Source organism: Dunckerocampus dactyliophorus, chromosome 12, assembly GCF_027744805.1.
Source record: "Dunckerocampus dactyliophorus isolate RoL2022-P2 chromosome 12, RoL_Ddac_1.1, whole genome shotgun sequence".
Classification (NCBI taxonomy): Eukaryota; Metazoa; Chordata; class Actinopteri; order Syngnathiformes; family Syngnathidae; genus Dunckerocampus; species Dunckerocampus dactyliophorus.
The window spans coordinates 28,627,808-28,638,096 of record NC_072830.1 but is presented as its reverse complement, the minus strand read 5'-3'; the positions used below and the strand labels follow the sequence as shown (position 1 = coordinate 28,638,096).

The window sequence follows — 10,289 nt, the reverse complement described above, 5'->3', positions numbered from 1 at the left end:
ATACCGAGTGTTGGACCACATCGACTCATACGAATGCTTCGGATGTTTAGTCCAACTTTAAGCCTTTCAAACTCGTGGATGGGGGCTTCAGTCTCCCTCCCTCTGTAACTGGGTGTTTAACTTTCTCACAGGCAGGCCCCAGTCAGTCAGAGTCCACAACCGCACATCCAGCTCAAGAATTGTGAGCACTGGGACCCCACAGGGGTGTGTGCTGAGTCCACTCCTCTACACGCTCTTCACCTACGATTGCGTGGCCTCCCAGAACAACACCAGCATCATTAAATTTGCGGATGACACTACAGTCATCGGACTGATCACTGGTGGTGTTGAAACATCATACAGAAGAGAGGTGGCGGACCTCATAGCTTGGTGTCGTGATAACAATCTCCTTCTCAATACAGATAAGACTAAAGAGATGATCATCGACCCAAGAACAAGGGAAAAGGAGCCGCATAGACCCCTGTTTATTGATGAGACTGAGGTGGAGAGGGTGAAAACCTTCAAGTTCCTTGGCACACACATCAGCGAGGACCTCACCTGGTCTCACAACACCCAACAAATTCTGAAGAAGTCCCAAAGGAGACTGTACTTCCTGAGAAGACTGAGGAAATTTGGCATGTCCACCACAATCCTGAGTTGCTTCTACAGATGCACTATCGAAAGTGTCCTTACCGCCTCCATCACTGTTTGGTACGGTAACTGTACAACACGTGATAGGAAGGCACTCCAGCGGGTGATCAAGACCTCACAGAACATTGTTGGGGCAGCCCTCCCCACACTGCAAGACATTTATAAATCTAGAGTCCTACGAAGAACACACAACCTCATCAAGGACAGCACACATCCACAACACTCACTATTCACACTCCTACCGTCAGGCAGACGCTACAGGAGTTTGAAGTCCAGGACCACAAGGCTGGCAAACAGTTTTTACCCACAGGCCATCAGGCTCCTCAACGAAGCACTCGCACACGCCGCACGCAACACACGCACACACTCATAGCACTTTATTTATTTATTTATTTGTATTATTTACTTGTATTAATGTCTCGTCTGTTGTTGTTGCTTAATTTATTGGTATATATGTTTATGTGTTTATGTTTCTTATGTTCTTATTCTTTCATTTGTTTTCTTTCTTTTCTTGGGAGAATGAACAGAATAAGATTTTCATTGCATGGTATAACTGCTGTTTTACCATGCACATGACAATAAAAACTCTCTTGAATCTCTTGAATCTTGAATCTTCAGGACAAGATGGAAGGTATATATATAGCTTATTGATTCACTTTAATATCTATCTGCAGATGCCATTTCATTCAAATCTGACCATTTTCACAGCCTAAGTTATTTTTTTTATTATTTCATCTTCTTATTATTGTTTTTATTGTTATTTTATTATATGTTATTATCATTTATTATGATTTTGTAGTACGTACTTGCCATGGTCCGTGGGTTGATCACAGCTTTTGTTTTGACTCGAACCAAAGGCACAATTTTCCGGTGTAAAATCTGCTCTAACTTCTTTAATATTTTGGGCTAGAGAAGTGAACAAGGTATCAAATTCAAGTTCAAGTCGTTCTTTATCAGATAGAATTAATCACCGACTTGATTTGACATATTTCAACATTTTGTAACATTGCTCTATGTCTTGTCCTCCAAACACTATGTGTGTTGGTGTTTAATGGACATTACTTGGAATTGTCTAATGGCGAGCCTGGCCAATTGCACTCATCATTAAATCGGAATTGGCAGCATAAAACCCTGATCGGAGCATCGTCCGTTTCACTAGCAGCAACACAATGTGCAGTATACCGTACAGTATTAATGATAGCCGCACAAAACATTGTCCACTTCAAAATGTACAAACAGGATCTATGTACCGTATGCACACCAGGCAATAATGGTTAGTGGAGTATATGTTTGTCATTTTCTTTTATAAAACACCACCATAAAACATGCCTTTCATTAATGTTTCCTCAATGCAAACCCCCTCCACACAGTTGATGTGGCTGTCCGGTTGGAAGTGATTGTTCTCTCTCAGTCAAAGACAGTTGCGGGCGGCTGGGCTCCCCAGGGATCCGTTTCAGCGCCATATGCTGCTTACCGCCCGTTAAATCTCTCTCGGGCCAACTGTTGCGTTCTGCTGAACTTTGACCCACAATTCGTACGCCCACCCACAGTTGATGCACGGAGAGCCCTCCGGTCCCGTGGAGGTTGGATAGTTTCTGACGGGTTTCGCTGCTGTGTGATAAAACTGCACATTTTGGAGTGGCCTTTTGTTGTGGCCAGAGCTAAGGCACACATGTGCAATATTGAGAAACACTGTAGAGGTGTGTCAGTGTATGTACAATGCGTGCAATGGTGTGTGTTTCTTTCTTTGAAGAACCTGAGCCACCTTATATCCTCTCTAAGGTCTTTTCAGCTCTGCAGGCTTTGACGCTTGCCTGCTTTGATCACTGCGTCTCCTTTTTCCAGCGTGTTTCCTGCCACTTTCACACCCATCCACCACCAGGCACTCTTCCAGGAAAGTCTTCATGGCACAAGCCGGGGACCGCCAGCCTCCGTGAGTGATGCGTAACGTCAGTGTCGCCGAATATAAATGACGCAGAGCGACTGGAATAAATATGATGGGGGTTTTTTTCACGATGAGTTTTGTCCAACAGGAAGGACAAGATTCTTATGGTGGTTCCTTACAATCCACACAGGATCTAACAGCAGTTTGCCAATGAGCTCATCTGATCTAAGGTGAGAGGAGGGACGCTTGGAGAGGTGTCAATGGGAACACACACACACACACACACACACACACACACACACTGGTCACTGCTCAATTTTGAGCATGGAGGCTGGAAAGAAGTGTTTGTAATACCAGCTCTAGTATCGGAAGTTACAAATTTTTGCAGAAGCACTGTACCTCATTTTCTAAGGGGAAGAGATAATTGTCTGAAATAGGTGTTTTTTACGTTGTAGAAATAAAATCAAAGAAAAAAATAGTAATGTAAAGTAATGTCACAATCTATCACGTTTGTTCAAAATATATTCCTTAATAATTCATGCATATATGTACAGTCATCCCTCGTTCATCGAGGTCCCGACCACGATAAGTGAATAAGTAAGATTCAATATTAATAAATGGCATACTTTCTAAATATACTTGTTTACCATTATTCAAGCTCTGTAGACATGAAATAACACCTGCGTAGTCGCCTTAAACCTGTATTATTCTTTGTTTACATTGCCCTTAGGCATAGCATGCTACTGAGCTAACTCGCTAACCTCCAAATTATTTATTCTAACCTTAAGAAAAGATTTCAAATGGTGTGGGGAAGAAGGACCAAGTAAGAAGCCAAAAAATTACCACTTCCACACAGAATGGGAGGAGAATTTGTTTTCACTCTATCATGTCGGACAAGCCATGGCTGACTTCATGCAGTGTGAAGGTCAATGTCTCATCAATGTAACAATCCTGATGCCTAACACCAAAATTATACAGAAGACTTGTCTTTCAATATATTTTTTTACTATAGTCAACCACAAACGACCCATTACTAATGAATGAATTAATTGAAACCCACCATAGGTAGCAAGGAGCAATGTATTAATATTTACATATTGTGCTGTAATGTGTAATGAAATACCAAATAACAACGATTCGGACAGCAGCCGGCAGCGGCAAAAGCATCAAATGATCCAAAACCAAAAACACACAAACACCATAAGACAAATGCAGAGGGGAGAAAAGGTGCAGGAACACGAGCAAATGCAAAAGAAAAATGCTGCAAATGCCGAAACCCACACACAAAGCCCCACAACACATTAAACGGAAACAACACATTAAATAAACAAAACGGAAGTTAGGTATGAGCGGGATGCCCCACTAGAAAGTTGGCACAATGAAAATGTACATTGTTCTTTGTTTTTGGTCGTCTATAAACTTCATTCTTGTTCCGTTAACTTGCAGCCTTTCTCTCATTTAGTGGTTTTAGGGGGTTTTGTTTTTGGCATATGCTGCATTTTCCTGTTGCAGGTGTTTTTGGTTTTGGATCATTTGTGTGTTTGAAGCGTTAGCAGCGCAGATTCAAGACAGAAAAAGTCAACCCAGTCTTTTAATATCAGTTCCACATGAAGAACTATTGGTTTGAAGGCATGCTTCACAATTCTACCTCAAATCTGTCAATATCCTTCCACACAGTTGTGACAGTATCTTATGTGTGTCATTTTTCCATCCCTACAGTGTGATTTTCTTCACCAATTCAAAGTAAGACAGTTTTAGTGAAAACCTGCATATTGAGTCACGTTACACTTAAAGTATCGTCTGTACAATCTTTTTAATCGGACGTCTACACATCTTAGCAACGCAATATTCTAAAGGAGGTTACTGGACAGATAAACTACAGTGGAACCTCGGTTAGCGTCCCCCCCGGGTTAGCGTGTTTTTCAGTTAACATAGAAAATTGCCGCCACAGTTTTACCTCGGTTTGCGTGCATTCTCCTGTTAGCGTACAGCATGGCATGTGGTTAATACACTGCGTGAGTTCTGCTGCGTTCTTAATGTATTTTGTAGCGAAAAAACAAGCATCCGATTGGCTAGATAGCTAACAAAATGGCTAACAAACCGGTTGTCAGCTACGTCGCCCGTCTATGATGTCATCAGCGGTTGACTCTCACAAATGTTACACAAAACACGTTTTTATAGTTTTGCAATAATAATTTTGCATGGATAAAACAATTCTAAATGCATACAATTGACAGAAGGGATAAATAAACATTCCAGGTTACTTTTACCTCAACAAACGTTACTGAATTCAGGAAATAACTTTCTTGAATTCAGTGGTGTTGATCTCACTGCCACATTGTGTCTTTGGGTACGAAGGTAACAATAACCTTAAATGCTCATTTACCCATTCCTTTCACCATTTATTATATTTATATGCATTTGAAATTGTTTTCTGCGTGTCAAACTATAAAAACGTGCGTAACATTTTTGGCTTTCTGGAACAGATGAATTGGATTTACATTTCTATTTCTTTTGGAAAAACTGATTTGGTTAGCGTCCATCGGACCTTCTGGGACCAATGAATGATGCTAACCAAGGTTCCACTAAACTGGTCTCTCCGAAATACGATAAAAAATATTTATATTAATCAGAGGCACTGCCAAACTTTGATTTGTTTCTAAAAGAGCTCTCTTGTACCCATACTGGTCCCGTATACAGTACATCAAACAGGGGCTTCTGCCTTCTTGATCTTTAGTGGTGAAGTTGTGAGGAAGGAAACATCCACTCTTGATCAGCAGTTCATCCACAAAACCGAAAACTCCGGCTGCAGACTTGTTCTGTGGTCTTCCTGGTATTCCTGGTAATCAATTCAGAAAGTCCAGGCATAATTCCAAGGAAGAAATTCATTGCAGAAGTAGGTGATTATTAAGTGTTCATTTTGGGGTGGAGTTTTTCCTTTCGGTAAGGGTAAGTAAGGGTAAGGCCCATCCACACACATGAGCCCCTACCAGGGTCTCCACATAGACCTGGGGCACGTTATCGTGGGAATGCTCAGAGCTTCCCTGCTCTCCATAGCCTCCGTGGTGCTCTGGTTGTGCTCGCCGTCTGTGTCCTCCAGGTCGGAGCACAGGTCCTCGCTGGATGCGCTGGAGGGGGCCGGCGAGAAGGACGAGCCGCTGGACACACTCCTTCCTCCAGGGGAGGCCAGCGCAGAACGCAGCGGGTCTCCGCTGCCGTGCCACGTGCTCCCAGACGTGTCGGTGATTAGATCCATCAGCACGTCCTGGAGATGGTCTTCGTTTAGGGGCATGCACTCCAGGAGGTGGTTGAGCAGCTCGGCGGCCACTGTGGCGTCGATGCCGGGACAGGTGGACACAAACATGTGGACCTCGTGCATGCACTGGATGTAGCCGGCTGCAAACCTCTCGCTCGCGTCATGGCTCTGCATGTCTGCTTCTGTGGGGGGAAGGAGATCAAGGAATTACCACACCCTTACTGCTCCATGATACAATGTGGAGGATTTACTTCATGGTTACACTTGCACAATTCAACATATCCGAAAAGGAGTAGAAAGAAGCTGAGCTAATTTAATCTTACTTCTTCTTCGTCATGTCTCAGCAATTACTGGTTAAATACTTCCTGTTTTTTAAAAGAAATGATTAAAAAAAATAGAAAAATACGTAAATAAATATATAAATACTACATTTAAAGAGTTAAAGTTGATAGGAGTATTGAGACACGTGCCTAACGCACCGAACGGAAACCTGAATACAACTTTCTGTAAGAGTTTTGACCAGAAGGTCACTTCTTCTGCACCAAACTTATCCAAGCATGCCTTTACAGACCCTGCTTCATCACCCTTAAAACTGTTCCCACAAAGTTGGAAGCACAGTTGCTCAAAAGGTTTTGATATGATGGCGGATAAAGATTCCGGATGAGGGGCGTGGGCCGTATACACAAAACTTGAAGGATGCAGCAGAGGGGTCATTTAAATACCTTTTGTACATGAAAGATGCTAAAACCAATCCAATGTGGGTCAATATCGTGTATCTATAAGCTACAGTATGTCACAAAAGTGAGTACACCCTTCACATTTCTGCAAATATTTTATTATATCTTTTCATGGGACAACACTGAAGAAATGAAACTTTGCTACAATGTAAAGTAGTCAGTGTACAGCTTGTATAACAGTGTAAATTTACTGTCCCCTCAAAATAACTCAATACACAGACCTTAATGTCTAAACTGCAGGCAACAAAAGTGAATACACCCCAAGTGAAAATGTCCAAATTGGGCCAAAAGTGTCAATATTTTGTGTGGCCACCATTATTTTCCAGCACTGCCTTAACCCTCTTGGGCATGGAGTTCACCAGAGCTTCACAGGTTGCCACTGGAATCCTCTTCCACTCCTCCATGACGACATCACGGAGCTGGTGGATGTTAGAGACCTTGTGCTCCTTCACCTTCAGTTTGAGGATGCCCCACAGATGCTCAATAGGATTTAGGTCCGGAGACATGCTTGGCCAGTCCATCACATTCACCCTTAACTTCTTTAGCAAAGCAGTGGTTGTCTTGGAGGTGTGTTTGGGGTCGTTGTCATGTTGGAATACTGCCCTGCGGCCCAGTTTCCGAAGGGAGGGGATCATGCTCTGCTTCAGGATGTCACAGTACATGTTGGCATTCATGGTTCCCTCAATGAACTGTAGCTCCCCAGTGCCGGCAGCACTCATGCAGCCCCAGACCATGACACTCCCACCACCATGTTTGACTGTAGGTAAAACACACTCGTCTTTGTACTCCTCACCTGGTTTCCGCCACACACGCTTGACACCATCTGAACCAAAAAAGTTTATCTTGGTCTCATCAGACCACAGGACATGGTTCCAGTAATCCATGTCTTTAGTCTGCTTATCTTCAGCAAACTGTTTGCGGGCTTTCTTATGCATCATCTTTAGAAGAGGCTTCTTTCTGGGATGACAGCCATGCAGACCAATTTGATGCAGAGTGCGACGTATGGTCTGAGCACTGACAGGTTGACCACCCATCCCTTCAACCTCTGCAGCAATGCTGGCAGCACTCAGGCGTCTATTTTCCAAAGACAACCTCTGGATATGACGCTGGACACGTGCACTCAACTTCTTTGGTCGACCATGGCGAGGCCTGTTCTGAGTGGAACCTGTGATGTTAAACCGCTGTATGGTCTTGGCCACCGTGCTGCTGCTCAGTTTCAGAGTGTTGGCAATCTTCTTATAGCCTAAGCCATCTTCGTGTAGCGCAACAATTCTTTTTTTCAGATCCTCAGAGAGTTCTTTGCCATGAGGTGCCATGTTAAACTTCCAGTGACAAGTATGAGAGAGTGTGAGAGTGATAAAACCAAATTTAACACACCTGCTCCCCATTCACACCTGAGACCTTGTAACACTAATGGGTCACATGACACTGGGGAAAGAAAATGGCTAATTGGGCCCAATTTGGACATTTTCACTTGGGGTGTATTCACTTTTGTTGCCTGCAGTTTAGACATTAAGGTCTGTGTATTGAGTTATTTTGAGGGGACAGTAAATTTACACTGTTATACAAGCTGTACACTGACTACTTTACATTGTAGCAAAGTTTCATTTCTTCAGTGTTGTCCCATGAAAAGATATAATAAAATATTTGCAGAAATGTGAGGGGTGTACTCACTTTTGTGACATACTGTATATACGCTTTTACATGATAGGTGATAAAGGGATGTTCAATATTATTGGCCGATACGGACATCACTCGTTAACTGGTTCCAGACCTGACCGAGATCAGTGAATTTCCGCAAAGTAGGGTTCCTTATTTCTAAATAGAGCATGTTTACGACCTCGTAAATACGTTTTTTGAACATTATTAGAGCCCTTTAGACACGAAATAACAACCCTATAGTCATCTTTACATCCGTATCACCCAATATAGTGACCACATTAAGAAAAAATATGACATATGAGGCGTAATATAGACTCACAAGTGTTAGCATTGGGGGACTACCTAGTTGTTGTTCCTTTTTTTATCTTCCGGTTTCAGTACAGTACTTCCTGCGGTGGCTATTGTCTCATCCATGTGACATTACTGATACCTAGTAACCAGTGTAGAATACTACATATCACACTTATATTTGTTTATTACAGGAGTTCATTTAGCCATTTTTATGCTTGAAAATGCTTAATTTGGGCTTGCTTAATTTTTAATAAATAAATTGTATGTTTATCAGCATTATTTAATTGGATTTGTGTTTGTGAATTTGTTAAGACTAACCTGTCTTACTAGTAGGAGAACATGATATTTTGGTTGACTAGTAGTCAGGATTTTGTCATGACTACTTTATTGAGAGAAAATGTTACTTAACTTACCTTGCATATTGCAGTATTTGCCTTATTTTGCTCAAATAGTGTTTGTATTTGTGAAATGCATGCAGTGGCATCACAGTAAATTCAATAAATGCATGTAAATTCATTACATAAGATGTCACCTGACAGTCAGGGAATAGCTGCTGCCTATATCACTATTGTAAATGAAGTGCTGGACAATGCCGGGTATTGGTAGGAAAGTATGTGTGTAATATCTAATGATATATTCCATTAATAATGAATTCATGGTAGTTTTACAATATGCCGAGGGCCAATGAAAAAGAAGCTGTGAGTCGGACATGGCCCCAGGGCCGCACTTTGGACACTCCTGGTCTAGGCTAGTCTAAGAAAACTTCTAAAACACGGAAAAAAAGAGCAAAAAGGTGTAATCGAGGAGAAAAACTTTCAATGCTGATGCTCTAACCCTAAACCCTAATAATATATACATGCTTTGCAACCTTGAAAACAATAAATATGCCATATATACAGTAACTCCTTCACTTGTGGAATTTGGACTGGTTTTATCCTTTTTACAAAACAAAATACATTCAGAATTTTAAAATGCTATCCTGTGATTGCGGACAAAGTTTGGAAAGCCTTGAATTCCAGGAATAATGAATCCTTCATCAAGTCACAATAAATCCCATCGGCCTCCAAACAGTGTGAGCAGTAATTGCCCGCAGTCCTACCTTGTGATCTGTTCTTCAGGATGCCCTCCACCTTTTTCACAGTCATCTCCAACACCTCAGCGTTCTCCATCTTGGAGTGCAGCTGTTGAGAGAGGGAGAGAGACTTGGAGTAAAAACGTCTGCGTCCTTGCAGCACCTTGAGAACGAGGCGAGGCATGCGCTCACGTCAGAATCGTCCAGCAGACCCCTCAGCTCCTGCAGACTCTCGTTGATACGAGCTCGCCTCTTCTTCTCCACCAGAGGTTTCCTCACCTGCAACATAACACTCAGTAACTCCCTCCATGTGCGCATGTCCGGCAAGTGCATACCTTTCTGTCCGCTTTGCAGCACTCCTCCTCCTTGCCAAGCTGACCAGAAGGAGCCATATTGCTGGTGGTGTAGGTTCTCTCCTGTCTCCCTCTGCTGCCCTGCTGCCGTGTGTTTATTGTGTAATCCAAGTGAGACGTGCAGACTGTTGTTAGTATTTATAGGGCGTGATTTGCATGTGAATAGCGGCCGGGCTGGTCCTACTGGGGGACGACAGGGTGCACACGGCAGCAACCAATAGGAATGCGGCTCTTTGTCTCCGCTCAGCAGTACGAGACCCGGATGGGCTTTAATGCGGTTTATTTTTTTGTGTTGCGGCAACGACCACGTCGTTTTTTCTATGGGAAAGACAGTATTAGCCTAAATGATGAAGGCACAGAGTCATTCTGGAATAACAGTGAAATTCAATTATAATCATACCCC

General features: G+C 42.6%; 1 protein-coding gene across 2 annotated transcripts; it reads right to left on the bottom strand.

Moving 5' to 3' along the window:
* Nucleotides 1–4,093: 4,093 nt before the first annotated feature.
* On the bottom strand, nt 4,094–10,085 carry her13 (hairy-related 13). Of its 2 annotated transcripts, XM_054793920.1 has the most exons (4): nt 9,869–10,085; nt 9,726–9,812; nt 9,561–9,642; nt 4,094–5,953 (listed from the first exon to the last, which is right to left on the bottom strand). In XM_054793920.1, the coding sequence occupies exons 1-4, from the start codon at nt 9,923–9,925 to the stop codon at nt 5,502–5,504; spliced, it is 678 nt and encodes a 225-aa protein (XP_054649895.1). In that variant the 5' UTR covers nt 9,926–10,085; the 3' UTR covers nt 4,094–5,501. The 2 variants fall into 2 exon arrangements, with proteins under 2 accessions (XP_054649895.1, XP_054649896.1); XM_054793921.1 differs by lacking the exon at nt 9,869–10,085 and having other exon boundaries at nt 9,726–9,867.
* Between the last annotated feature and the right edge of the window lie 204 nt (nt 10,086–10,289).

Bases quoted from the DNA above. Each gene is read 5' to 3' on its own strand.
- her13 (XM_054793920.1), bottom strand. From the start codon at position 9,925: ATGGCTCCTTCTGGTCAGCTTGGCAAGGAGGAGGAGTGCTGCAAAGCG. The intron at 9,813-9,868 runs GTATGCACTTGC...GTTATGTTGCAG, and splicing joins GCTGCAAAGCGGACAGAAAG to GTGAGGAAACCTCTGGTGGA. The intron at 9,643-9,725 runs GTGAGCGCATGC...CTCTCTCAACAG, and splicing joins GTCTGCTGGACGATTCTGAC to CTGCACTCCAAGATGGAGAA.